This window comes from Caenorhabditis elegans, chromosome III, assembly GCF_000002985.6.
Source record: "Caenorhabditis elegans chromosome III".
Taxonomy (NCBI): domain Eukaryota; kingdom Metazoa; phylum Nematoda; class Chromadorea; order Rhabditida; family Rhabditidae; genus Caenorhabditis; species Caenorhabditis elegans.
This window is the reverse complement of record NC_003281.10, coordinates 4,616,528-4,643,401: the sequence shown is the minus strand read 5'-3', so window position 1 is coordinate 4,643,401 and position 26,874 is coordinate 4,616,528. Positions and strand designations below refer to the sequence as shown.

The 26,874-nt window shown below is 37.0% G+C and overlaps 5 protein-coding genes, 3 non-coding genes and 2 pseudogenes across 10 annotated transcripts; 4 read left to right on the top strand and 6 right to left on the bottom strand.

The window, feature by feature from the left end:
* Window positions 1-91: 91 nt before the first annotated feature.
* Window positions 92-24,601, top strand: pfas-1 (putative phosphoribosylformylglycinamidine synthase). Its single transcript, NM_065541.8, has 22 exons — window positions 92-260; window positions 502-787; window positions 833-933; window positions 978-1,057; window positions 1,158-1,343; window positions 1,552-1,769; window positions 1,819-1,922; window positions 1,965-2,124; window positions 2,175-2,441; window positions 15,219-15,331; window positions 15,625-15,926; window positions 15,970-16,090; window positions 21,649-21,774; window positions 21,832-22,005; window positions 22,196-22,366; window positions 22,455-22,578; window positions 22,654-23,036; window positions 23,090-23,183; window positions 23,421-23,559; window positions 23,608-23,663; window positions 23,709-23,920; window positions 24,064-24,601. The coding sequence occupies exons 1-22, from the start codon at window positions 120-122 to the stop codon at window positions 24,478-24,480; spliced, it is 3,975 nt and encodes a 1,324-aa protein (NP_497942.2). The 5' UTR covers window positions 92-119; the 3' UTR covers window positions 24,481-24,601.
* Window positions 2,840-5,074, bottom strand: clec-154 (annotated as a pseudogene). Its single transcript has 8 exons — window positions 5,058-5,074; window positions 4,853-5,006; window positions 4,651-4,704; window positions 4,345-4,603; window positions 3,754-4,298; window positions 3,606-3,709; window positions 3,298-3,560; window positions 2,840-3,151 (listed from the first exon to the last, which is right to left on the bottom strand). Coding segments are annotated over exons 1-8 (1,708 nt in total).
* On the bottom strand, window positions 5,868-8,155 carry clec-153 (C-type lectin domain-containing protein). Its single transcript, NM_065545.2, has 8 exons — window positions 8,137-8,155; window positions 7,935-8,091; window positions 7,754-7,807; window positions 7,445-7,703; window positions 6,860-7,398; window positions 6,680-6,783; window positions 6,367-6,629; window positions 5,868-6,297 (listed from the first exon to the last, which is right to left on the bottom strand). The coding sequence occupies exons 2-8, from the start codon at window positions 8,070-8,072 to the stop codon at window positions 5,912-5,914; spliced, it is 1,743 nt and encodes a 580-aa protein (NP_497946.1). The 5' UTR covers window positions 8,073-8,091; window positions 8,137-8,155; the 3' UTR covers window positions 5,868-5,911.
* clec-152 lies at window positions 8,974-10,995 on the bottom strand (annotated as a pseudogene). The gene is made up of 7 exons: window positions 10,861-10,995; window positions 10,760-10,813; window positions 10,457-10,715; window positions 9,913-10,410; window positions 9,722-9,825; window positions 9,409-9,671; window positions 8,974-9,356 (listed from the first exon to the last, which is right to left on the bottom strand). Coding segments are annotated over exons 1-7 (1,696 nt in total).
* Window positions 12,270-14,937, bottom strand: clec-151 (C-type lectin domain-containing protein). Its single transcript, NM_065543.5, has 8 exons — window positions 14,909-14,937; window positions 14,711-14,846; window positions 14,274-14,327; window positions 13,962-14,220; window positions 13,371-13,915; window positions 13,219-13,322; window positions 12,891-13,153; window positions 12,270-12,730 (listed from the first exon to the last, which is right to left on the bottom strand). The coding sequence occupies exons 2-8, from the start codon at window positions 14,843-14,845 to the stop codon at window positions 12,315-12,317; spliced, it is 1,776 nt and encodes a 591-aa protein (NP_497944.2). The 5' UTR covers window position 14,846; window positions 14,909-14,937; the 3' UTR covers window positions 12,270-12,314.
* Window positions 16,752-16,885, top strand: F10F2.15. Its single transcript, NR_052271.1, has one exon. It is a non-coding gene; the product is annotated as an Unclassified non-coding RNA F10F2.15 (non-coding RNA).
* Window positions 17,234-20,373, bottom strand: lron-5 (LRRCT domain-containing protein). The gene is made up of 8 exons (NM_065542.6): window positions 20,057-20,373; window positions 19,493-19,768; window positions 19,062-19,304; window positions 18,792-18,901; window positions 18,508-18,748; window positions 17,877-18,349; window positions 17,583-17,698; window positions 17,234-17,534 (listed from the first exon to the last, which is right to left on the bottom strand). Exons 1-8 carry the CDS (start codon window positions 20,348-20,350, stop codon window positions 17,317-17,319), a joined length of 1,971 nt encoding a protein of 656 aa, NP_497943.2. The 5' UTR covers window positions 20,351-20,373; the 3' UTR covers window positions 17,234-17,316.
* On the top strand, window positions 18,228-18,452 carry F10F2.16. The gene has a single exon (NR_052270.1). It is a non-coding gene; the product is annotated as an Unclassified non-coding RNA F10F2.16 (non-coding RNA).
* Window positions 24,509-26,873, bottom strand: lips-3 (Lipase). Its single transcript, NM_065540.5, has 6 exons — window positions 26,747-26,873; window positions 26,492-26,596; window positions 25,638-25,943; window positions 25,279-25,558; window positions 24,776-24,953; window positions 24,509-24,730 (listed from the first exon to the last, which is right to left on the bottom strand). Exons 1-6 carry the CDS (start codon window positions 26,752-26,754, stop codon window positions 24,630-24,632), a joined length of 978 nt encoding a protein of 325 aa, NP_497941.2. The 5' UTR covers window positions 26,755-26,873; the 3' UTR covers window positions 24,509-24,629.
* F10F2.11 lies at window positions 26,215-26,364 on the top strand. Its single transcript, NR_052269.1, has one exon. It is a non-coding gene; the product is annotated as an Unclassified non-coding RNA F10F2.11 (non-coding RNA).
* Window position 26,874: the final 1 nt, after the last annotated feature.

Here is a 26,874-nt window from a genome sequence, read left to right as displayed (position 1 = left end):
GATTTTTGAAAACATTTGTAGATTCTCATTCTCTGTTCGGTTTTCATTCTTAATTTTTCTATAATACATATCTGTCTGAAAACCAAATCAGTTTTCAGGAACTAAAACATTTGGTAAGCATGACTAAGTTTCATGTTAAGCTTTACGCGAAAGCGGTTGAGTCAAGAAAATTGGATCAGATTCAAAAAGATTTTGAGAAGAAGTTCAATCGAAAAATTGATGTTTCTGTCGAGTATTGCTACCATGTTATTACTCAAGAGGTAAGGAAAATATCTTGTTCTATATTTAAAAATGTTTGTCGTGTCGAGACCGGGTACCATAGTTTTGTGGCATAAATTGTACAATTTTTAACGATTTTTTAAATATCGAAGATTGAAAAATAGCCGTTCTGATCTTTTGAACTCAAACACGTGAATTTTAACACGAACTTTACTGCCGCATATGCGACGTAACATCTTTCCGTGGGAGCCAGAATACGTAAATTTCCGAAAACGATTTCAGCCGGAGCTCATTTCCTCCAACTGGGAAAAGCTTGTTACTTTATTATCTCATTCTCCATTTGAAACCTCTGTTTGGAAAGAATCGCAACTACATCCGGAACACGGAAAAAATATTGAAATCGGCCCTCGAACAGCTGTGAAAACAGCTGCTTGCACAAACATCCTTAGCATTTTCGAAAGTTCTGGTATCAAGAATGTGGAGAGAATTGAACGAGGAATTCGGTATTTGGTGGAAGATGATGTGGATGTTAATGAGTTTTTTGAAATTGCTGCGGACAAAATGACAGGTGAATTATTGAGAACTCTACAAAAAATTGAAGATTAATATTCAGAAGCAATTTATGGAAATGATGTGAAGTTTGACGATGAGAGTCATCAGATAGAAAAAGTATTTCTGATTGATGTCTTGGAATCAAAACAGAACTTGATTAAGGTAGTTTTAAAGTGAATGAATTGTGTTAAAGTTGAAAGTTTCAGGCAAATGAAGAACTGGGGTTGGCTTTGGATCAATTGGATCTTGATTTTTATTACGATTTTTTTGTGAACAAAGTCAAAAAGTAAGGAGGCTTGTGAACTAGTACTCGATTTTCAAAAGGACTCTGAACTGACACTTTAATATTTCTGGAAAAATTTGAAATATGAGTTCTAATGTTTCAGAAACCCCACAGACGTTGAACTTTTTGATTTGGCTCAATCGGACTCTGAGCATTCTCGTCATTGGTTCTTCCGTGGAGAAATATGGATTGATGATCGGAAGAGAGATGGATCTTTAATGAAAACAATCAGAGAGACACTTGACAGTTCAAATGATAATAGTTTGATTGCTTTTTGCGATAATTCCAGGTATTTTTATTTTTCTTGAAAAGTTCAAGCTTGCGTGAGCAAGACATGGGCGAGTAGCGGGTGTCAGAAGGCATCTAGCGATGATCTGTCATATTTCTAGATGTTATAGTTGAAAACTTTTTGATTATCTCAGGAAAAAAATATATAAACTTTCACATTGTGGGTGAAAATGCTGGAGAATTTTCGAATTTTAAAAATTTAATTTCAGCGCAATTCGAGGATTCGAGAGTGTCTGCCGTCTTCGTCCAAACGATCCAACTACTGTATCCCCAATGATTGCCATATTTCCACCATCCCATCTCATCTACTCTGCTGAAACTCACAATTTCCCAACTGCAGTTTGTCCATTCCAGGGTGCAACAACTGGAACTGGCGGTAGAATTAGAGATATTCATGCAACTGGAAGAGGGGCATATGAGATTGCTGGTTTGTTTTTCCTTGTCCTGATAAAATTATATACTTCAGGAAATTTCAGGAACCGTTGGGTATTCCTTTGGGAATTTGAATTTACCGGGGCTTCCGTTGCCCTGGGAAGATGAGACATTCGAGTATCCCACATCGATCAGTGAACCAGCGAAGGTATTTTAAAATATATTACTAAAAATTCTGAAATTTGTTCAGATAGCCATAGAGGCTTCCAATGGAGCATCAGATTATGGTAACAAGTTCGGTGAGCCCGTGATTTCTGGATTTGCTCGATCATTTGGGCAGAGACTAGAGAACGGAGAAAGATGTGAATACTTGAAGCCAATTATGTTTTCTGGAGGAATTGGTGCAATAGGTAATAATTGTATTCATATAATATTTTTAAAACAATTCATAATTATTCAGACAAAGATGAAGTACGAAAAGAGCCATGTGCTCCTCATCAAAAAGTCGTCAAAATCGGCGGCCCCGTATACAGAATTGGAGTCGGTGGTGGAGCTGCAAGTTCAGTTTCTGTTCAAGGAAATCGTGAAAATCAGTTGGACTTTGCTGCCGTGCAACGTGGAGATGCTGAAATGGGTGGTAAACTTCATCGAGTTGTTAGAGCATGTGCAGAGAGAATTGGTGGAAATCCATTGATGGCGATACATGATCAAGGAGCTGGTGGAAACGGTTAGTTATCAATATAAGATTATAACACAAAATGTAAACAGCGATGAGAAGCTTGATTCGCATTTTAGGTTGGTTTCCTAATTGTAAAATGAATTGAAAACATTTTCAATCTTATGAACATGAAAAGATAACTCACTTTGCGGAAACTGTTCAAATATAGAAGATATTCTATATTTTCAAACTTCAAAATGGCTTTGTAAGACATGGTAAATCGGGCAATAAATATTTGCTTTCACTATTTTTACGAAATTACCGATATCATATTTAAATGTCTAAAAGAACACTTTTCATTCAATAATTACAATTTAAAACGAAACACATTAAATATCAATCAATTGTGAGAATCGGAGCTTCTCTCCCGCAAATGTAAGTAAACCGCCATTGACAAAAATGATCATTCAATTTCCTTGTTCCATTACCATTCCACCACTTCGTTTTCCCACTCATCATAACTAGGCATTCTTCATCCACAAGAGCATGATTTGGTTCATACGGAGAAGGCCAATAAGCATCCAGAAAATTTGGTGGATTCTCAGCAACATCGTGAAGCCATTCAAAGACTCGACGACGAGAACATTCACTTTCTTTATCCGAAGAGAACCCTCCACGACCCACAATTGATAAATCATTACAACGCTTTCGTCTTCTTGCACCCAGCAATACTTCAATATAATCGGTATTTGGAAGTTGTTCACTCTTAGCAATCATATCTGTAAAAGAGAGATTGTTGTACTTGAAGTTTAAATATCGATTCAAAAGTTTTTTTCTTACTGCAACCATGTCTCTTCCACACCACTACATTTACGCAGTAAAAGCCCAAGCTGTGCTCTATATATAGAAATGTTACCGCACCTACCATTTAGGAATTGAAATTCTTCATCGGACGTAAAAGAAGACAAATGAGCACCCAATTGTTGACATTTTTGTTCAGCGTTATCGTAATTCGCGGTATCATCCCATACATATTTGTGACACCAGGTTTTTCCTTCATTCTTCCGATAGTATTCCACAAATCCATCCGGACATTTTGTATAAGATAACCCCTTCACAATTTGTTCACAATAAATTGGAGCATATCGAGCATCAGACATAACTTCGAGGCCTTCGTTTTCACGTCGGCTGAAAATGTTTATGATAAAGTTAATTGTCTTTAAATTATGTAACCTCAAAACCACCGCAGAGCTCCATGTTGCTGCATCGCAAGACTCATTTGGTTCACCCTTTCGCCATATTGCATTATCGAGAGGAAAAGGTACAGCTTCGCCTTTCTGTAAAGAGATCTTCAAAAACATTTCACCTTCCATAAGCTCACATTTCCAGTCAAATAAATACGATGGTGGGGTTTTGCTTGAACGGAGCACTTTTATTTATTCCTCTCATTTGCGTTGGCATGTGCTGAAACTGATGATGTTCGAATGATACCAACATCCTGCTGTTCGAAAAGCTCTTTCACCAGCCCCTGAGTGGGAGATGCTGATTGAGCCCGTCCACCGCGAAAAACTGGTTTCATGACCTCTGTGCAATACTTGTGATCTGCCAATTTATCTTCCTCATTTCTGATTCGACTGCTCGTTGTTCTAATGTACACAGCTTCTGATGTGACAAGAGGTGGATAATAGATCTCCCCATATCTTCTGAGCAAGTAGTTGCTCTCTGATTTTGTCATTGGTGGAGTGTATTCACATAGAACCATTGCAGTTTCATCCTTAGACACACGAGCAATTGCAACATTTGGAAGATTGTATTTGTATCCATCGAATGCCAGAAGTACATTACCACCTTCAACGTCATAGATCAAATCATTAGTGACAACTTCACTTGCATCCATCCAGATACGAGAAACACGAGTGAAGTAATCTGAAATTACTCTGATAAGCTTTGCTTTGAATAGTTGAAAACAAACCATTCCATCTAAAAGGCAATGCTTCTCTGTGCATGAATGCAATTGTCGATGTCTGATCCTGTTGATTCTTGCAATGTTTTTCAGCCTTGTCACGTGTCATCATCGTCTTGGTGATCTTGTAGCACCTTCCGAACATCTGAACCCATCCACTTTTACAAATTAATGTTGCTTCTGCTTCACAGGTTGTTTTGTATTCCGATGCTTCTGCATTATTGATATGATAGGGAACATTGTCTTCACAGTACTGCTGAGCGGATTTCTGAAAGGAATAAGTACATTTATACAGCATTTAGACCCAAAAAAAACCTGATTATCGGAGGCTTTTGGAAAATTGAACGTACACTTGTCACCTTCTAACGACTGAAAAATTATAATTTTATTTTGAGTTCAATTTACACATTTTAAAACTTTTTTTGGATGTCTAACCATTGTTGTGGTTTTTTCTTCTTTTTCTTCCTATTTTCAGCCAACTATTGAAAAAAAACACTGTCAGATTTCTGTAACTAACCTTAAATCCATCTTTTCTTGCATGATAAGTTTGCTCTCCACCCCAAAAATTGCACATTTGTTGGAAACTCCAATCTCTTGCCAGTTGAGCATTTGTATAATGCAAAATGCATATAGCCATGAAAATTATAATTCGTATCTTTTGTTGTTGGTTGCTGAAACGGAAACAATTTGAATAGTATCACAAGCATACAACAATTACTAACCTCAGAGCAACTCGTTCAAATTAAGAACTGATTGTTTCTTGCGAAAGTTTGCTTATAAGCAAAAAAAAACAAACCATGCTGACACGCCGAAACGTGTTTCTCTCGCGTTACGAATTATTACTTAGATTTGAAAAAGTAATCGGATATTAACGTGTATACTATAAAATATACTGAAAATATACTGAAAATAATAATAATAATTTATTACGCTCGCTGGGAGACGTGAAGGAATACAGAATACAAAAGTTATCATTGTTCGCTTGAACTAGAATTGGTGCAGTCGGGCAATTGTTTCCATTCCATTAGAATGTTGTCCTTGTCCTTGCGTTGTCCTTGCGTAGACTCCCCCATAGTGGGCGAGCGATTCCCGAGTGAAAATAATCACGGAATGAAAATAATCACGGAATGAAAATAATCACGGAATGAAAATAATCACGGAATGAAAATAATCACGGAAAATATACTGAAAATGTGCCTGTCTACTGGCAATTCAGGTGTAATCTAAAACGGTTTAATAATAATGAAATAAAATAAGGTAGAAACTAATTTTATCCTGCCTTTTTGTAATTTTTCATTCGGATTTTCAAATACTTTTTAGGCCGTTGCTGTACTTCAAGTTAAGTTAAGGATACCACAAGTGATAAATCATAGGTGAAGAATACAAACGACAACAATAAAATTCGTGTCTGTATGGGTGTAATCCTCATTGTAGGGCTAGAATAAATACGCGAGTAAATGTAAAATACTTTAAGAATTGAATTAGCCGAATAAGCGGATTTCCAGTTCTCTTTCGTGTTGCAAGTGAACAAATGTTCTATATCAATATTTATTAAACTGTAGAGAATGAGAGCCGTTCACTTGGTCACTTTTACAATCGGTGCTTCTTTTCCACAGAAAAATGGATAACGTCTGCCACAGGAAACATCATTGATTTTTTTGTTTATGCCAAATTTCCAATGAGTCCACTCACTTCCTGTCATTACAACAACACACTTCTCTTTATCTCCAAGAAAATTCGGTTCATTGGGATCCGCCCAGTGCTCAATGAAATCTGGTGGATTCAGGGCAACTCCATGAAGCCAATAAAACACGCGGGAACGGGCACATGGTTTGGAGTCATCAGTATCGAATCCACCGGTTTTACCTTCGACACCTAAAGTATTGCATTCCGGTCTTCTCTGAGCTCCAATCCACACTCGATTGAATGTCTTATTTTTGATCGGAGAGGCCATTATCATGTCTGAAGTAATATTCTTTGGGAGCTAATGTATAAGTACAATAAAACAACTATTCTTTTAAAAATACTTACCGTGCATGAAGTCTTTTTCCTTCAAATCCGAAAAACCGGAAACATGAGCCCCTAATGACAAGCATTCCTTCTCTGCATCATCGTACGTTGTTTCTAATTCCGAATAGAGTTTGTGGCACCACCGTATTCCTAATTCAGTACGATCATATTGTAAAAATCCTGCAGGACAGGGCCCATACTCATACTTGTCTAGGATAGCTTCACAATAGATAGGAGCGTAACGGGCGTCAGACATTGTTTCAAGTCCCTTTTCTCCATCACGACTGAAAGTATTAGGATTAGAAAATGGAAAATCAGACAGAGTTTAAGATACCTCAAAACTATTGCTGAACTCCAAGAAGCGGCATCACATGTTTCTTTTGGTTCACCCTTTCTCCATAATGCTTGATCTATTTTCACATTCAAAGTCTTTCCACCCTGCAATACAATAATGGACTAATAAGTAGACTAATTTTTAAGCATTATCAGCAATGTCATATTAATTACTCCTCACCTGACCACTAGCAAACACTTGGTGAATTGGTTTTTGATTGACTACACACTCCGATTCTTCTCTGCCTTTTTGATTCGCACTCTGTGAAACTGTGGCTGATCTAATTATAGCTGCTTCTTTTTCCAATTTGTCCACAAATTCTTTAGTAGGAAACGCTGATCGAGCAGCTAATCCTCTGAATATAGGACGCATCACATTGGTACAGTACTTGTTGTCAGCAAATTGATCAGTTTCATCACGGATTCGACTGCTTGTTGTACTCATGTACACAGATTCTGATGTGACAAGAGGTGGATAATAGATCTCCCCATATCTTCTGAGCAAGTAGTTGCTCTCTGATTTTGTCATTGGTGGAGTGTACTCGCATAGAACCATTGCAGTTTCATCCTTAGGAACACGAGCAATTGCAACATTTGGAAGATTGTATTTATATCCATCGAATGCCAGAAGAACATTACCATCTTCGATGTCATAGATCAAATCATTCGTGATAACTTTACTTGCATCCATCCAGATACGAGAAACACGAGTGAAGTAATCTGAAATTGACATAATAAGCTTTGCTTTGGATAGTTGAAAACCAACCATTCCATCTAAAAGGCAATGCTTCTCTATGCATGAATGCAATTGTCGATGTATGATCCTGTTGATTCTTGCAATGTTCTTCAGCTTTATCACGTGTCATCATCGTCTTAGTGATCTTGTAGCACCTTCCAAACATCTGAACCCATCCACTTTTACAAATTAATGTTGCTTCTGCTTCACAGGTTGTTTTATATTCTGATGCTTCTGCATTATTGATATGATAAGGGACATTGTCTTCACAGTACTGCTGAGCAGATTCCTTAAATGAATAAATACATTTATACATCATTTAGATCCAAAAAAACTAACCTGATTATTGGAGGCTTTTGGAAAATTGAACGTACACTTGTCACCTTCTAACGACTGAAAATGTATTATTCCATTTTGAGTTTAATTCACACATTTTTAAACTCTTCTGGATTTATAGCCATCGTTGTCCTTTTTTTCGTTATTTATTGCAAAAAACACTTCACTAATTACTGTAACTAACCTTAAATCCATCTTTTCTTGCATGATAAGTTTTCTCTCCACCCCAAAAATTGCACATTTCTTGGAAACTCCAATCTCTTGCCAGTTGCGCATTTGTTTTATGCAAAAGGCATATAATCATAAAAATTTTGATTCGCATTTTATATTGGTTGCTGAAACTGAAAAAAATTGTATAGTTTCACAAGCATAGAAAAATAACTCACCTCGGTGCAACTCGTTCAAATTAAGAACTGATTGTTTCTTGCGAAAATTAGCTTGAGCAAAAAAAAAACAAACCATGCTGACACGCCAAAAACCATGCTCTCGAGTTACGAATTATTAATTAGCTTTGAAATAGTAATCGGATATTAACGTGCATTTAAGTTCATATCATTAAAATTTCTATTAATTAGATCTGACAAACCAGAATAAACCAGACATGTCCGATTTTTTTTCGGTGTTACGGTGGATTTTCAATAATTTTTTATCTGTTTTCATCTTGTCTGACTTATTAAAAGTCTATCACTTGTAAGATTAATGTCTCAAGCTGAAGTGATCACAATTGCCAGTCTTTATACTGAAAATATATACTGAAAGTTATGGAAGTCGGAGAAATTTCTAGAGAAAATTATACAGAAGACCAGATAGAGATGAATTTTATTGCATGTCTACTGTCAATTCAGGTGTAATCTAAAACAGTGAAATAATGATGAATTAAATTAAAGTAGAAACTGATTTTATCCTCCTTTTTTCTAATTTTTCATTGGGATTTTCATGTTTTTCGCCTGTTTTGTACTCTAATTACTTCAACTCAAGTCAAGGGTACCACAAGTGATAAATCATAGGTAAAGAAAACAAGCGACAACAATAAGATTCGTGTCAGTATGGGTGTAATCCTCATTGTAGGGCTAGAATAAATACGCGAGTAAATGAAAATACTTTAAGAGTTGAAATAGCCGCCACAAAAAAGCAATGTCGGAATTTCAGTTCTCTTTTATGTTGCAAGTGTACAGATGATTTATATTAATATTTATTAAACCATGGAGAATCTAGTAGGCCATTCATTTAGTCTTCTTCACAATTGGTGCTTCTTTTCCACAGAAAAATGGATATCTATCTGTACACGGAATATCATTGATTTTCTTATCGCCATTGTAGCGCCATTGCGGAGGAGTCCCTGTCATTACAACAATACATTGTTCTTCGTTCCCAACAAAGTTTGGTTCCTTGTCGGTCATCCAGTTGGAAGCAAAATCAGGTGGATTCAGGGCAACTCCGTGAAGCCAAGAAAACACTCGGAAACGAGCACATGGTTTGGAGTCATCAGTATCAAATCCAGGGATTTGGTCACTGACACCGAGTTTAATGCATTCTGGTCTTCTTCGGGCTCCAATATATACATTTGAATAATGATGCCGTCCTAAACTGCTTTTCATTGTCATATCTGTAAATATACTAGTTGGATCGGGAATGTAAATTTCCTTTAAAAAACCTACTGTGCATAAAATCCAACTCTGTCTGATCCGAGAATCCCGACACATGAGCTCCTAATGAATCACATTCCTTCTCAGCTTCTGAATACACAACTTCCTTGTTTGAAACCAACTTGTGGCACCATTGTATTCCCAACGCAGCACGATAATATGAAGAAAATCCATCAGAACATGCACCATATTCGTATTCGTCCAAAATAGCTTCACAATAGATAGGAGCGTAACGGGCGTCAGACATTGTTTCAAGTCCCTTTTCTCCATCACGACTGAAAGTATTAGGATTAGAAAATGGAAAATCAGACTGAGTGGAAGATACCTCAAAACTATTGCTGAACTCCAAGAAGCGGCATCACATGTTTCTTTTGGTTCACCCTTTCTCCATAATGCTTGAACTATTTTCACATTCAAAGTCTTTCCACCCTGCAATACAATAATAAGAATAATAAGTGGACTAATTTTTAGAAATCATCATCATTGTGTTAAGCCATTGTCATCTTAACTACACACTCCGATTCTTCTCTGCCTTTTTGATTCGCACTCTGTGAAACTGTGGCTGATCTAATTATAGCTTTTTCTTTTTCCAATTTGTCTACAAACTCTCTAGTAGGAAACGCTGATCGAGCAGCTAATCCTCGGAATATAGGACGCATCACATTGGTACAGTACTTGTTGTCAGCAAATGTCAGCAAAAATCAGTTTCATCACGGATTCGACCGCTTATAGTTCTCATGTACACAGCCTCTGATGTGACAAGAGGTGGATAATAGATCTCTCCATATCTTCTGAGCAAGTAGTTGCTCTCTGATTTTGTCATTGGTGGAGTGTATTCACATAGAACCATTGCAGTTTCATCCTTAGGAACACGAGCAATTGCAACATTTGGAAGATTGTATTTGTATCCATCGAATGCCAGAAGAACATTACCACCTTCGATGTCGTAGATCAAATCATTTGTAATAACTTCACTTGCATCCATCCAGATACGAGAAACACGAGTGAAATAATCTGAAATTACTCTGATAAGCTTTGCTTTGAATAGTTGAAAACAAACCATTCCATCTAAAAGGCAATGCTTCTCTGTGCATGAATGCAATTGTCGATGTCTGATCCTGTTGATTCTTACAATGTTCTTCAGCTTTATCACGTGTCATCATCGTCTTGGTGATCTTGTAGCACCTTCCGAACATCTGAACCCATCCACTTTTACAAATCAATGTTGCTTCTGCTTCACAGGTTGTTTTATATTCTGATGCTTTTGCATTTGTGATGTGAAACGGTACATTTTCTGCACAGTATCGCCAAGCTGATTCCTGAAATCTTCTGTTGTAAATACGTTTTGAAAGCAATCGAATACCTGATTTTCAGACGCTTTAGGAAACGTAAAAGAACAAGTGTCACCTCGGAATGACTGAAAATTTACATTTTAAAAGTATTTTTCTCTTGTTATAAACTCACATCAATCCCACTCCTCTCTTGATATGTTTCTTTTCCACCCCAAAATTCGCACATTTGTTGGAAACTCCAATCTCTTGCCATTTGAGCATTTGTATAATGCAAAAGGTATACAGTGATGAGAAGCTTGATTCGCATGTTATGTTGGTTGCTGAAACTAAAAAATTGAAATAGTTTCACAAGAATATAAAAATAACCCACCTCGATGCAATTCATTCAAATTAAGAACTGATTGTTTTTCCGCAAAATTCAATTAAATAAAAAACGACGTCAAGTCAGGTCAATTCGTGTTCTTTTTGAAAAACACGTATTTTAAAGAAAAAAGCTTTGAAACAATTAATTCCGTTTATTCTACCTCAATTCGGAATGTCGTTCCAATATTTTTCAATGTGATTGTGAAAAAAGTGCGCACAACTTCAATAACCCTGTTCGATCTCCCAAAGTTTACTGTGAACATTCTGAACAATTTTGAAGATAAAAACTTTTTTTCTGATTAAGAATATCAGAAACCGTTCATGGTTAATTTTCATACCGATACTGGACACATTCGCCAAAAACATGTACATAAAAAACAGCACAATTAAATAGCTAAGATTTTTCGATCATTCAAAAGCTTTCACATTTTTGTACATTACTCCAGTAATTTTTAAAAAGTTTTTTGCCTCCTTCTTGTTGTTCAGATATCATCTTTGTTCGCCCATTAACTGATAAAGCATCTCAATTAACAAAAACACAAATCACCGCAATTTGCATTAAAATATGGCAATTAATTACATACATATGTACGTAAGGGCAAACGTACTCCACAAGTTTTGACCTCGTCAAGTTGGAAAAATTTGAAATTTCAGCTGAATTAATAGGCTTCATTTCGAAAAAATTGAATAGTCATAACTCATTACGAAATGCAGCAGTTTTGGGCCATTTTGAGTCTAGTAACGCAAAAACTCAAATGTCGGAACTGTTCCTTTAAGACATTTCTCCCACCCAAATTTGTAATACCACAGTTGTTCCAATATAACTGTTTTGTACTTGTGAAAACCTTTAGGACTCTCAGAATAAGTCATTTGCACTATGTACCCGACTGAAGCCTGCACTTTCTGATTATGAGAAGGAAAATTGGATAGTTGAGATTGAGCAAGTGAAAAGTTGCAAATTGTTCAAGTGGGCACTTTTTTGCAATTGGTTCATTACTTAAATAATAATTTTGTAATCAATTACAATGTTTTTAGAAATCTCATAACGATTATTATGGCTTGATAAACTGTCTAGACTTGACTCTCGTCTTCTCTTGACTTGTCTTGACTGTCTTGACTTCTTGACATGACTTGGCTTGGCTTGGCTTGATAAGCTGTGGCTTATTATTTGTTTTTTTCCGCGGACAGAAATCGATCTACAAGAACTTCAAAATTGAACTTCAAAAAGTATCTTTTATTCGGCAAAAGTTATATTACATTAAATCACGAGCTTTTTTTCACTGTGATGACCGGAACTTCCAGCCCACAAAAATATTCGAAATGCCAATCACAGAAAATGTCATTGATTTGCATGTCTCGACGATCATGATATTTGCTTGAATACCCCCAATACTTCGTTATTTTCCCGTGCATCATGACCACACATCGTTCCTTGTCTGAAAGATGATTAGGCTCGTCTAGTTCAGCCCAGTTGTCATAGCCGGAACCAATAAAGTCCGGTGGATTTTTAGCAACTCCATTTCGCCATTCGAACACACGACTACGAGCACAATTATCAAATTCGTTTGTAGAGAATCCTCCATTGAAGTTCTTTCCTGCGTCCGGACATGACATTTTTCGTTGTGCTCCCAGCCACACTTCTATGTCGTTTTTATTAGGATATTCTTTATTTACGAGTTCTGAAAATAATCACCATTGCTCAAAACTTATTGAATACAATATGTTTAGCCTTCAATAATTCAGGACTCATAGTCAATCACAAAACCCGTGTACTCGAGTAGACGTTTTGAAAAATTGCAAAAATACTATGTTCCCTACTTGAAAGCACCAAGAGCATACCGTTGAGAAATTTGAACTCTTCCTGTGTCGTGAACCCAGAAAGATGGGCTCCCATTTCGGCACATTTCTTCTCAGCGTCGTCATATGGCAAAGGTGCTCCATGAACATATTTGTGACACCATCTTTGGCCCGATGTTACTCTTGGGAACTCGCTGAATCCCTCTGGACATTTCGAGTAAGAGAAATACTCCAGAATATTTTCACAGTACAGAGGAGCGTAACGAGCATCCGACATTGCTTCGAGTCCTCTGTTTGAATCACGACTGAAAAACAAAACAAATTACAATCAAGCGTTTTAAAATTTGAATCTCCTCTTTAAATTATTCACCTCAGAACGGCAGCTGAGCTCCATGTTGCAGCGTCACAAGTCTCGTGTGGTTCTTGCTGTCTCCAAATTGTCTTGTTCAGAGTTATTGAAGTTTCTTCATTTTTCTATACAAAATTGAAGTTGTAAATATGTTCCATTCTGTCAAAACTTACGTCGCCTTTCACATGTACACGATGATACGGATCAACATGGCTTACACAGTCTACAATCGTTCGTTCACCTTTATTAGCATTCATTGAAACTGATGATGTTCTTATTATCTCAGCTGCACCTGTTTCAGTTAGTTTCTTGACGAATTCCTGAGTGGGAAGAGCTGATTGAGCCTCTCCACCACGAAAAACAGGCTTCATGAGTTCAGTACAGTAGTTGTGATCTGCCAACGGATCTTCCTCATTTCTGATTCGACTGCTCGTTGTTCTCATGTACGCAGATTCTGATGTGACAAGAGGTGGATAATAGATCTCTCCATATCTTCTGAGCAAGTAGTTGCTCTCTGCCTTCGTCATTGATGGAGTGTACTCGCATAGAACCATTGCAGTTTCATTCTTAGACACACGAGCAATTGCAACATTTGGAAGATTGTATTTGTATCCATCGAAAGCCAGAAGTACATTACCACCTTCGACGTCATGGATCAGATCATTCGTGACAACTTCACTTGCATCCATCCAGATACGAGAAACACGAGTGAAATAATCTGAAATTGATCTTATAAGCTTTGCTTTGGATAGTTGAAAACCAACCATTCCATCTAAAAGGCAATGCTTCTCTATGCATGAATGCAATTGTCGATGTCTGATCCTGTTGATTCTTACAATGTTCTTCAGCTTTATCACGTGTCATCATCGTCTTGGTGATCTTGTAGCACCTTCCAAACATCTGAACCCATCCACTTTTACAAATTAATGTTGCTTCTGCTTCACAGGTTGTTTTATATTCTGATGCTTTTGGATTGTTAATGTGATAGGGAACAGTCTCCTCGCAGTATCGTTGAGCGGATTCCTATAATAAAAATAAATAAATTTGGCATATGGACGAATATTTTCGACAAAAACCTTATTGTTCGATGCCTTAGGAAACTTGAACGTGCATTTGTCACCTTCTATCGACTGAAAATGTGAAATTTTAAAAACTTGTCAGTTGTATACTTCAAAAACTACTAGGGAAACAATTTTCTCAAAATTATCAAAATGCGATTATCCAGGAAGCTGTTGCCATACCATTCATTAACTTATGTGCATCTACGTGGAATTCCGCCTCAATTTAAAAATATCATGACTTTCCAGGATTGTTCTTACAATTTTTACATCGATGAACATGCGGAGTTGTTCAAAAGTTTCTACTCCATAAATAAATCTTCAACTAGCCGTAACGGATCCCAAAATCTAATCATGCATTTGCAAATGCTTTGAAAATAGTATAAATGAGGCTTGAAGAGATATGATCAGTTGAAGAGATCCATAACATCAGTAGATAAATCATATATCTGTACCTTGTATCCACTTCTGGCACGATAAGTTTGTTCTCCACCCCAAAATTCGCACATTTGCTGGAAACTCCAATCTCTGTCCACTTGAGCATTTGTGTAGCACAAAAGGCTTAAAGCCATGAAAATTTTCAAACGCATTCTGTAAATGAGATGAATCTGAGATGAGTTTTTGATTAACTCGAGAGAAATTGTTAAACTCACTTTTCTTATACCGATTTGATGTTGGTACTGAGTTAGTTCTGCTTGGCATTCCGTATTTATAATAGTTTTATTGAGGCCACGTGAGGTCACTTGGATTTAAATATCGGGCCAGTTACTTGAAAATATGTTTTTTTTTCAAAAAGCAGGGTGTGGAATAAATTTATCACTTAAAAAAATTTACTTACAGCATCAAAAGCAGAGAATAGCAACAAAAACAGACAACACAAAAATACAAAACAGTACAGTAAAAAGAAAACAAATGTTTATTCTATAGGAAAATATAATAATTCAAAAGAAAGTTCAATTTCAGGAAATGTGATCAAAGAATTGGTGGAGGGATGTGGTGTCACAGTGAAAAGTGACACATTCCAGCTCGGTGATGAGAGTATATCGTTGAGAGAACTATGGACAGCTGAGTATCAGGTATTTTTGAAATCTTCTGTTTTTGAAAGTTAACTAATTTTACAAAATTCTTTATTTACAACCAAAGAATGTCTTGCCAAAAAATACATGAAAATTTGAAATTTTTGTTACCCCCCGGCATCTACCAAAATTGCAATTTCCAAACAGCAATACCCGTGCACCCCGATTTAAATCTTTTTAAAGCTATGACTTTTTTTTGAGTTTCAAAATCTTTATGCAAAAAACTGTTATAAACATTCAACTCATAGTCAATTTTTTTTTGTTCCAGATTTCCATCTCTAGGTTAATTGCAGGAAAACGACGCAGCTCTTGTAGATGCATCACTTCTCGATGCTCTCCAAACCATTTCCAAACGCGAAAAATGTCATGTGTCAGTTGTTGGAGAAGTAGAAAAAGAGCAAAGAGTCAAGCTCCTTGGGAAATCTGGTGAAATTGCAGTTGACCTAGATACCCGGCAACTTGGAGAACGAGAAAAGAAGGTGTTCAAGTTGAAAAGTGCCCCGAGGGTTTTGAAGAAACTAGAGTTACCAGAAAATCTGACAGTAAGAAAAGCTCTGAAAAGAGTTTTGATGTTGCCTTCAGTTGCTAGCAAAAGGTAATTCTGAACTAGAAAAATTATTATAAAATTTTATTTGTAGATATTTGACATGCAAAGTAGACCGATCTGTAACTGGATTGGTTGCTCAACAGCAATGTGTTGGACCTCTACACACCCCACTTGCTGATGTAGCAGTCGTGGCTCTGTCACATTTTGATACGGTTAGGTTTATTGAAATTCTTGTCCAATTCAGATTAAGAATAATTATGAAATCAGGCAATTATCTCAAGAAACTTGTTTGAACAAAATTAACCAAGTATAACTGTAAAGTAACTTTAAAGCTCCACAAAGTTTTACTATCTTATGTAGCAATTTTAAGTAGTTTCCTCTTTCAAGTACAGTAACCTTAAAGGAAGGTGTATAAAAACTTTAAAAAAACCAAAAGTATTTTAACCGTCAAAAAATGTCATTTGGAATTAATTTCTAGAGGGCAAACAAGTTCAGACTGGAACCAAGAAAATTCAAATTTAAAAGAATTTTTCCATTACAGTACCAACATTTTAAGCATTTCTCCATTTTCCAGAAACTTTTTCTTTAACAAAACAATCTACGAATCCCGATACATGTTTACCCACCCCAACAAAAAATGTTTTCATCGTTCGTTTTATTCAGTCGGAAATTAGTTTTTCGTCGTCTCAACCCAACTGCTACTCATTTTTGTGTGACACAAATTCTGTAATACAATTTATGAGTGTGTAAATCTGAAAAAAAACGTCTTCTTGTTCCCCTTTTTTTCGTTTAGAATCAGATTTATAACTGAACCATGGCGGGTCGTAAGTAAACAGTCAACAAGTCGGACCCTTTTGTTGCAAAAAAGAAGGAGAGCAAGAGCAGGGACTTCTTCTCTCGTGTCAGATTTCCGTTTTCGATTTCCCCGGGGACAAGTTTTGAATGGAAGAATGGACGAGTCGCATTGCTGCTGACATGTCCGATGACAAATCTTCTCTGATTATGCAGCTTTCAACATTTTTGAGAAGATCCAACTTTTGTCATGACCTCAATCAAGTTGTTTAGGAGAACAGATCAGAGATTTGTTCCTCCACAAAAATTGGAATGTCAGTCTCTGAAAATAATGTGTGTGTGTGTGTGTGTGTGTGTGTGTGTGTGTGTGTGTGTGTGTGTGTGTGTGTGTGTGTGTGTGTGTGTGTGTGTGTGTGTGTGTGTGTGTGTGGTGTGTGTGTGTGTCCTTCGTGGGTGTGTGTCCTTCGTGCCTTCGTGGGCTCATTGTAATCGAGGACCGAGCACGATGTGCGCATCACGAAAATGATGTACCACTACTTAAAAGGTCGGATATTGTACCATCATCATGATATACATACAGTTTTATTTAAACATCGATAATATAAAGTAACCCGTTTCAAAATAACGTATATAGATTATAAAGAACTTATAATCTGACTGGCGATTCCATAAGTGATATCCTTTTGTACACAAAATTGGCTCGATCCGCATACTTTCTATACACTAGGAAACCACCAATGAGTCCTGCCACAATGGCGAATGCGATGATAAATGTGGTTATTAGGATTGAATAAAAGTTACGAGTTGTGTCAACGCATGGCTTTACTGACGCAAGATACGGAAGTAGGGGATATTGCCAGGATCCTGTAATAAATTGTTTTTTCTTTATAGTTTAAGTTAATCTTGAAATACCTGAGAAGCAATAATAGAGTAGTGGATCAGATATTTGACTTTGATTTAGAAGATGTGGCACAATGTCATACAGGGAACAATCACATCGGAGAGGATTTTGATCAACTCGTAAATCTCTGAAAGTTGAGAACATGAATATCAAATTACAATTTTAGTACTCGTGTCCCACTAATACCTCTTGGTTTTTTGAGCTGACTTAACGGTTTTATAGAATTCCAAAATTACGATACTGGAACCGTATGGGAATTTTTATTATTATTACTTAAACTGGTCAAAAAGTTCTTCCCGACTAACCTCAAATGCTCCAACTTCGAAAAGTTTGATGTGAATTGCACTCGATTCTCGCCCAAATCCAGAGTCCTCAAATTCTCTGGAAGTGATTTTGAATCAATAATTCGAATTTCATTTCCTCGAAGAATCAGTGACTTTAGAGTTCTCAAATGTCTCCAATGAAGAGAGAATTCTAATCCTGAATTCGAAATATCCAAATCAACAAGTGAAGTAAGCTCATCCAAATGATCACTCCAACACGGAGAATCCCGATTTGGGCATCTGGAGAATAGAGTGGGATTTGAAGCGATTCGAAGTTGTTGAAGCATTGGAAGTCCCGTAAAGAAATGTGGATCCAAATGAGAAATTGTGTTGAAGGAAAGATCCAGCAGTAGCAGGGATGGAAGAATTGGATGAGGAAGAGAAGATAGTTGATTGGAGCTTAAATCAAGTGATATCAGTCCTAGTCCAATTGATGGGAAGGCTTGAGGATCTATCTGAAATATGAAGAATTTTCAAACTATGAAAATGCTCAGCTGCTTGGTGGGCAACACATATAGAATTGCACACAATAGAATAGCGTCAATTTTTTATTTGTAGACACTTTTTTATTTGCTGACACTATTTAATTTTTCAAAAATATTCCTAAACAAACCTCGCTCAACTGATTGCTTGAAACATCGAAATGTTGCAAATTAGGGTAAGATTGAAGAGCATGCGGAGGCAACGATGTCATCAAATTATGGCTCAATCCCAATGTATGAAGCTCGGTCAACTCAACACCTGGTGGTGGAATAGGGAATTCACTAAACATGTTTCTCTCCAAATGCAAAGATTCCATGGAAACAGCGTCAATGTACACGGAGGATATCAAGTTATCACGGGCAAATACTGATCTGGAAATTAGGATGGTATTGAAGGAATTGGGAAAGGAATTACCGAATTGGGCAAAATCTTGAGAATCTCAGTCGTTTTGCACCGATTCCGGATATATCGAGAGAATGGAGAAATTGACCACATGCGGTCCAAGTGTCTTCATGAAGGGGAAGCTGGAAATTGGCACAGTATTATCGAGATTCGTTATTTTTATTGTGACCTTGGTAGGCACCTTTTCTTGCCTACACGCCTACTTTTTGCCTGTATATCTTTGTTTTTCTGCTTCCATTGATTGATTCTATTTTCGAGTTTGAAAGAAGTTAAGGAGTTTACCTGACAGTGGCTGATATTTAAGCTTTTAACTCGACTCTTTCTCTCCAACCATTCCTCAAATCCAACTGGCAATCTTGTATTACTCAAATCCACGTATGTTGCATTCGAAAACACATCCAATGCGCCGGAATCGATTTCCAAATCTCGATTCGATGAAAAATCAATTGTAGTGATAATTGAAACATTCAAATTGTGAATTGGAATGTGACGGCACACATCTCTATCGCATTTTCCGGGGAGTTTCTGGAAATTTAAGATACATATAAAGTTCGGGTAGTGTAGTAGTTTTTCTTGAGTGGTGATGTACTTGAAAACTTTTACAAATTAGATTCTCAGCACTAGATTGTCTAACTTTGTAGTGTCAGTTAGCACATTCTGTAAATTTTCGCACAAAACTTATTTGCGACATAGTTTATGAAAATCAAAAATACCTTGAACATAATCGCAGTTTCATTCACACTTTCCATTCTTGTATCGGATAGGAAAAGCTGTCGAACAGGTGGAAAAACAGTCATTGATGTTGCAATTGCAATTGGATTGCCAGACAAATCTAATTGTTCAAGAACAACTCCCGGTGCAAGAATCCATGTGAGTTGGTCCAGATTTGATAATCGGTTGTTACTGAGTATAAGGACTCGAAGAAATTTAAGACTGCGAAGTACTGTAGGTGGAAGAGTTTCTAGATGATTGTTTGAGAGATCGATCACCTGAAATTTTACAGATTTTTTGAAATATTTCGTTGTTTAGTTTCAATAATTCAAAATTGTATAGCTTGCAGTCTGCAGCTACATTTAGATACGCTAATATTTTTTGAAGTCCTACTTATTTGTATTTGATACAACGTCCGGCATTCTTTCTCAAACTAAGGTTTTCCTCAACTTGTATTGAGCTTGCAAAAATAAAAATCAAGCGCTATAATGTTTTAGTTTGTAAAACTCAGGTTACACATAACTAACACCAACAAATCTATGTAGGCCTTCAAGAAATTTGCCTACCTCCAAACCTGGCAGTGGTAAAAATGTACTTCCTGGAATCTCATGCATTCCACATCGACTCATCCGAAGTACTCGAAGATTTGGATGAAATAAGAAATGAGGTGGTTGTGGGAGATTCAATGAATTAAGATGAAGTTGTCGAATTGTTGGAAGCATCGATACTGTTCGAATTAAAAGAGACGGGCGGTTGCATACAACTGTATGAGATATAAAATCACAATCACAATGAGCACAAAGATCTGCTTGAATCGATGAGATGATGCTCGTAAAGAGCAATATGATGAGGATGTGCATGGTTGTCTCACTGACTGACTGCTGCAACAATAGTTGTTGGTGAAGCACAAAAAAGGAGGCGGAGTCGTTGGAGCCAAAAAAAAGAAGAGGGCGTGATTAGATTGGAAAAGTGAGAATCACTTGTGTTAACGGACAAGGAAAATGGAAAGTTGAGAGTTAATAGGTAATGGAGAACAACTGAATTTAAGCCTAAGCCTAAGCCTAAACCTAACCCTAAGCTTAAGCCTAATTCTATGCATCAGTTTCTCGGAAAATTCAAACAGAAATGGAAAATAACAGAAATTAAATGGAAAATACTATTAAACTCATTAGAATGTCCAAGAATTCCAAAAACGAGAGCTTAACAAGCGGAAAATGAAAAAAAAGAATGGAAAAGCCAATCAACCAAACGTTTTTCATTGTCATTCTGCTCAGGCAACAATGGCAGTTCATTAGGTTGATGATGTTACAGCCAAAATATTTCTCCGTCTTCTTTTCCGGAATCCAATTTTTGCATCAAATTCTTCTCTCTTTCCCGCTTCTGCCGTCGGAATCCGTCCAAAAAATTTCGGAAAGCAAAAAGAGGAATCAAAAAGACATTAGAAGACGAACAAAGAGAGAAGAAAATTGGATTTTTAGTTGTTGTACTAGAAGCCTTGTGTGAATACATTTTTGGAGAAAACGGGGGGTCCTACTAAAATAAGAACTACCGAAAACAATTGAAGAACGAAAGAGTTTGAGCTTAGTTGAGAGGAGGGGGGAAAACTGAAAAGAATGGCACATTTTATGCATCAGTGAGCCCTTTGGAGCCACCCGGAAAATGAGAAGCCTTCCGGAAATAAAGGAGCAAAATGGGGGGAGTTGAAAAAAAGAGTTCAAAGACCCTAACTAAATTGAATGGGGTAAATGATGTCAAGTTCAAAAATTGCACGTTGTCGTACAGGTCGGTTTTTGCGCCATGTCCGAGAAAAAACAATGGTGGTCAAGTTTTTCTTTCTTCGATATCGGGAACTTTTCCAAAAAGATGTAAAGGGATTTTCAAAATTCGGGAGACGTAGTTTCATTTGCTTGCTATATGACCGAGAATATGAAAAAAAAACTCAAAAAGGTATAAGCTTTTGAAAACCAGTACAAAGCTGTATAAAACCTTTTCCACATTACAGAGAAGTTTCGAACGATCTTTAGGAAAACATAACAAAGAATTTACTGGCTGGCCACTTGCCCAGTCACAGAAGATTTCTGGCGCACTTCGTTAACTTTCTGCCGCATCTACAATAATTTCAGAATAAAAGACTTAACTGCTCATGTCAAAATTGCAGGTTGGTGGAGCCGTGTCTCTTGGCGAACAACCCATAAAAATGCTAATCGACGCTGAAAAAGGAGCCCGAATGTGTATTGCGGAGACGATAATGAACCTCATTTGGGCACCAATTACCGATTTAAAAGTACACTTTCTTATATATTTTTATAGCAAATTCCAAAAACTACTACTATCTTTGAAGGACGTAAAAATGTCGGGTAACTGGATGTGGGCTGCAAAATGTGACGGAGAAGGGGCTCGTTTAGTTGATGCTGTTGGAGCTCTTTGTCGTGGACTTCGTGAGATTGGATGTGCGATTGACGGAGGAAAAGATTCGTTATCAATGGCGGTGACCGCCCATGGAGAAGTGGTCAAGGTTTGGATGAGCACATTTTTCTAGTTGACTAGGAAATAATTGACACATCTTAAATACGAGAAGAATGCCACAGAATTTTAAATTCATTTCGGCTGAGAACTTTTTTCGGTTTCTTTCCAAACGTATTCAATTTCGTGTCATGCCAATTTTGGTGGCTCTGTAATGAAAAATCTAAAATTAAATCTTCCAGAGTCCCGGTACTCTTGTACTTTCCGCATATGCTCCTTGCACAAATGTTACAAAAGTTGTGAATCCATCGCTGAAAGCTGTTCCCGGTTCAAAAATCTTGTGGATCAAGATTGGAAGTTCCGAAGAGAAAATGAGGCTTGGAGGAAGTGCACTGGCACAAGTTTATTCACAGGTTTGAGATTTTCATTTTCTCTAGTCTGATAATATGTATTCATATAGGCAAAATATATTTATTGAAGAAATATAAATTAATTTTCTAGATTGGAGACGACTGTCCGGATATTGAGAACTTCTCGGAAATTTCTAAAGTGTTCTCAATTGTTCAACAGTTACTGAATAGAGAAGAGCTGGCAGGGCCTTTGAGAAAACCAATTATTTTGGCAGGTAACATCACAACTTTTATGGATTATTGAATCTGCCTTTTGTTTTAACTGTCCGTCCAAACTATCTAACTTTCAGGACATGACATATCGGATGGAGGACTCTTGACTGCTATTCTGGAAATGGCATTTGCTGGAAATGTTTCTATTGATATTGATATCAAGCCCCCCAACCAGAATATCAAGCCTATCGATATTTTATTCGCTGAAGAATGTGGCATACTTTTGGAAGTTTCTAATCCTGAAAATGTTCTGCACATATTCTCTGAAGCTGGAATTAAATGCCAAGAAATTGGAAAAGCATCTGCCGTGTTTGGTCCAGATGCCCACGTAAAAATCCATGTGAATGGTCATTTGGAAATCAATGAGAAGCTGGTTGATTTGAGAGAAGAATGGGAATTGGTTGGAGATCGATTGGGAGAGTTTCAGACAAATCCCAAGAGTTTGAAGGAAGCAAGAGAGGTTTGGGATTTTAAGTTTAATAATGGTTTTAAGTTTAAAGATGTATGATTTAGGTTCGAAGAACATGTCAGAAGATCAATTATAAATGTGATTTTGATTGGTATTATAATCCAGCGTTTATTCATAATGAGCAGTACTTTTCTACAGGTTTGTATTTTTACTTTTTCAGATTTTTTTTTAATTTTGAACTTTTGTAGTGCTGAATAAAATTATATCAGAATAATTGGGAAGTTTATCCGCCTACTGCCTACGACTTTAAAATAAACCTCCGACAAAATGTCGTTTTGCAAATTTTTAGAAATTTCTGAAAATACAGTTTTTTGTTGGAAATTTAAAATTAAAATATTTCTGAAGATGAAACGAATAAAAGTAGGAAATTTGTAGCCCCACGAGTCGCTATAATCCGTGAAGAAGGTTCGAATGGTGATCGAGAAATGGCTTCTGCATTCACTCTTGCTGGATTCCAAACATTCGATGTCACAATGACTGATATTTTGGCTGGGCACACTTTGGAAGCTTACAGGTTTTCCTGAGAATTTCAAATCCTTTTAGCAATCCATTATTCTTTCAGAGGTGTCGCGTTTGTGGGTGGATTTTCATATGCTGATGTTCTGGGGTCTGCGAAAGGTTTTTAGAATTTTTTTTTTTATTTCAGTAAAACCAATTTTTCAGGTTGGGCTGCCGGTGTTCAATTCAACGAGTCTGTTTCAAAGCAATTCGAAGCTTTCCGTTCGAGACCTGACACATTCTCATATGGAGTTTGTAATGGATGTCAGTTGATGGCTCAATTGGGATGGATTGGGGATGAAGAACAGAAAGGGCCTACTGTTTTTTTGGATGAAAACGAATGTGGGAGATTTGATAGCAGTTTTGGGCCAGTTAAAGTGAGTAATCCAAATGAAGGGCTGTGAAGTTTTGGAGTTTTTCTGGAACTATGCTAATTCGTTTTGAAATTCTAAGGATTTCGATTTTCGCAAAAAATTGAACCGAAACAATTTTCTCCTCTTTATCAAAAACAAAATTTCAGATCGAAAAAAACGTCAGCATTATGCTTTCCGGAATGGAAAACTCCGTTCTCGGCCTCTGGTCTTCTCATGGAGAGGGTCGCTTCACCTACCGTAACCTTCAAAACTTCCAAAATCTGAAGACAAATGGTCAAGTCTGTATTCGTTTTTGTGATGATCGAGGAATGACTGGCGCTGATCATGGATCCGTGAAGCTACCGTACCCATGGAATCCCAATGGATCCATTGATGACGTGGCAGCTATTTGTAGTCGGGACGGACGTCATCTTGCTATGATGCCACATGCTGACAGATCATTCTTGACGTGGCAATGGGCGGAGTCAAGTGAGGTTCCATGGAATGCAAGATTCGATCAAAAGACAGTGGCACTTTCCCCATGGATCAAAATGTTTAGAAATGCATATAATTGGTGTCTTTGAATATTCTTTGACAGTTGGAAGTTGTTTTAAAATAAATTAATATTTTATTGCAAGGAAACCCAAATGTACAGACAATCGTATTCAACAAGAGCAAATAAATTAATAAATTAATAACAAGAAAAAACCGTTTTTGAAACATAATAAACCATTTAAATCGAATGATGAACAATTGCTTCGAATTGTCTCAATTCTGTGAGATCCTTCATTGCCACGTGGCCATTACGATCACTTATCCAGCGACCGTTCATTCCTGAATTTTGAAACGGTTTCTAAAGAACGGCAAAACTTTGGTTACCTGGAATTCTTGCTGTTGGTTTACCCCAAACCATTCCTCGATTCAGAAGAACTTCATCAACATCACTCCACATTGCATACACATGATCTCCTTCTCGATTTGGATCGTCGTTGGTTTTTTGGAGAAGATTCGAGTAGTTTTCTTGCTTGCAACTTCCCGATGTGTATCCACACCACAGCTGGAAGAGTCAGATAATTTAAAATTGAAGCGGAGAAGAAGTGCCTACCTAATACCTATTCAATGTATTTCAAAGGATACACCGGTGTTTGGTGGCCTCAAACTTGTAGATTTACCCGTTGTTATGCTTTTATTTCAGTTAATTTTAAACTTGGGCAGTATTGACGCGTGTAGGCATAAGGCAGGCAAACTTTGTTGTGCCTACTTACTAGGTTCCAGAGCATTTCTTGGTGCTTCGAAACATATAAACTTTTAGTTTTCCTTAACCTTTTTTCAAAGCCGTTGTGCTTTATTTCAAACAAATTTTACGTCATTCTCACACGCACCTGATCTTGACAAGTATATCCTGGATACAAACCATCCAACGCATTGCACCAAGCGGGAACAGTTTGAGCCAATTGACAGACGCACAGTCCGAAGTTCGGCCCGGCAATTCCTAGAAAAGTGTCAACTTTTGCTCCAAGTGGTGGACCCAATGTGCAATTTCCGTCTGTTCCAATCAAAGTTCCTCCTTTCACAACTTTTCTCATAAGAGGAACACCAACGGAATGAGCAATAATATCAACTTTCTTAGCTCCTGTGTACCCAATTACAGCTTCCAAGAATCTGGAAAACAATCACTTTTTGAAAGATTTTTTGTGGAAAATTTGATAAAAAGTTTGCTTAATAAAGTAAAAACACAAACCTTCTTAAATAAATCAAATTTCCACAGGTATGAATAGTTGAATAAGTATCCAACATAGATCCACTACCCCATGTATCTCCCCAAGTAGTTGCATATAATTCGGCTTCTGTGTAATTTTGTTCCAAAAAGTACTGAATACTACGGCTAAAGCCTGTAGCCAATGGTTGTTGAGTGAATAGAGCAGTGTCTCCGGAGCCATGGATGAAAATTACGGGCTCTTTTTCCACGGGGTCACCTGATCGAGTTTTGCCTCCAAAGCTTCCAGCTGGTCCGACATCTGGTCGATCAAATGCATCTTGTTCGTATCTGAAATTATTGTAGAGTTTTAATTTTGATTAGTTTTGTACTAATAATCTAAATTTAACAGCTTATATGCAATGGCAAAATAAGTGCAAAATCTAAGGCATCCATGATAGGCAAGTATACCTTATGCTTACTTGATAGGCCTTAGCATTTGTCCGAAATTTAAAAAAAACCGGCAATTTCTGAAATTCCGGATAGCCGGAAATATGATTTTGCAAATTTTTTAAATTTAGGTAGCATTTTATTGAAAAATTGCTTTTTTCAAGCTCAAAATGCTATCTCACTCGAAGGTTGAAGCATTTTATTTTGAAAAAAAGACTAATCGAATACTAAAAAGAAATTTGTATTTTTTGAAATACAGCTAGGTTTGGATATTGCCGAAAATGTTCGCCATTCGGCAATTTCGGCAATTCTTAATTTTACATAATTTTTTACATTTATAAGCCTTCGAGGAACACTTTTTGAAACTTTTTTGGCATTCTACCAAAATTGGTTAGATATTTTAGTCTTCATTTTAAGAGTTAGTTTCAAGAATTTCAAATATTAATTACCCGTGAGCAATGAGCCAATCAACAAAGTGTGATGACATTGGGCCAGGAGGACCAGACTTTTGAGCTTGAACATGAAATGAGCATAGTGCACATAATAGGAGAAGGCTGAAAATAATCTTCCAATTTCAAGGCTTGATGCAAAGAATTCTAGACTTTCATGCATCTTTGTCGAGATCTCGAGATCTTGAGATTAATCAATCCAAAAGATCAATTGAGCTCTCTCATCATTGAATCTCAAAATTTTTCGGAGCTCACCGTTTCATCTATAACTGTCGAGAAGACGGGGAAAACCGAATAAAAATATGAATCGGGAAAGTTGAGAAAGCTGCTGACAGAATATGATTCACAACAGAAGGGCGTCCGTGCAGCAGCGCCTGTCGTCT

Excerpts from the sequence above, each read along its gene's own strand:
- lips-3 (NM_065540.5), bottom strand. Across the intron at positions 25,559-25,637 it reads AATTTGATTTATTTAAGAAG|ATTCTTGGAAGCTGTAATTG; the intron begins GTTTGTGTTTTT and ends ATTGTTTTCCAG. Across the intron at positions 24,954-25,278 it reads GATATACTTGTCAAGATCAG|CTGTGGTGTGGATACACATC; the intron begins GTGCGTGTGAGA and ends TGACTCTTCCAG.
- pfas-1 (NM_065541.8), top strand. The coding sequence starts at position 120 with ATGACTAAGTTTCATGTTAAGCTTTACGCGAAAGCGGTTGAGTCAAGA. Across the intron at positions 1,770-1,818 it reads AGGGGCATATGAGATTGCTG|GAACCGTTGGGTATTCCTTT; the intron begins GTTTGTTTTTCC and ends AGGAAATTTCAG. Across the intron at positions 15,927-15,969 it reads CCTTCAGTTGCTAGCAAAAG|ATATTTGACATGCAAAGTAG; the intron begins GTAATTCTGAAC and ends TTTTATTTGTAG.
- lron-5 (NM_065542.6), bottom strand. The coding sequence starts at position 20,350 with ATGCACATCCTCATCATATTGCTCTTTACGAGCATCATCTCATCGATT. Across the intron at positions 18,749-18,791 it reads TCAAGATTTTGCCCAATTCG|ATCAGTATTTGCCCGTGATA; the intron begins GTAATTCCTTTC and ends CCTAATTTCCAG. Across the intron at positions 17,699-17,876 it reads TCGAAGTTGGAGCATTTGAG|AGATTTACGAGTTGATCAAA; the intron begins GTTAGTCGGGAA and ends CTCAACTTTCAG.
- clec-153 (NM_065545.2), bottom strand. The coding sequence starts at position 8,072 with ATGCGAATCAAAATTTTTATGATTATATGCCTTTTGCATAAAACAAAT. Across the intron at positions 7,704-7,753 it reads CAAAAGCCTCCAATAATCAG|GAATCTGCTCAGCAGTACTG; the intron begins GTTAGTTTTTTT and ends TATTCATTTAAG. Across the intron at positions 6,784-6,859 it reads AAGTGTTTGCTAGTGGTCAG|GGTGGAAAGACTTTGAATGT; the intron begins GTGAGGAGTAAT and ends ATTGTATTGCAG.
- clec-151 (NM_065543.5), bottom strand. The coding sequence starts at position 14,845 with ATGCGTTTGAAAATTTTCATGGCTTTAAGCCTTTTGTGCTACACAAAT. Across the intron at positions 13,323-13,370 it reads GTGTACATGTGAAAGGCGAC|AAAAATGAAGAAACTTCAAT; the intron begins GTAAGTTTTGAC and ends AATTTTGTATAG. Across the intron at positions 12,731-12,890 it reads AGAGTTCAAATTTCTCAACG|AACTCGTAAATAAAGAATAT; the intron begins GTATGCTCTTGG and ends GATTATTTTCAG.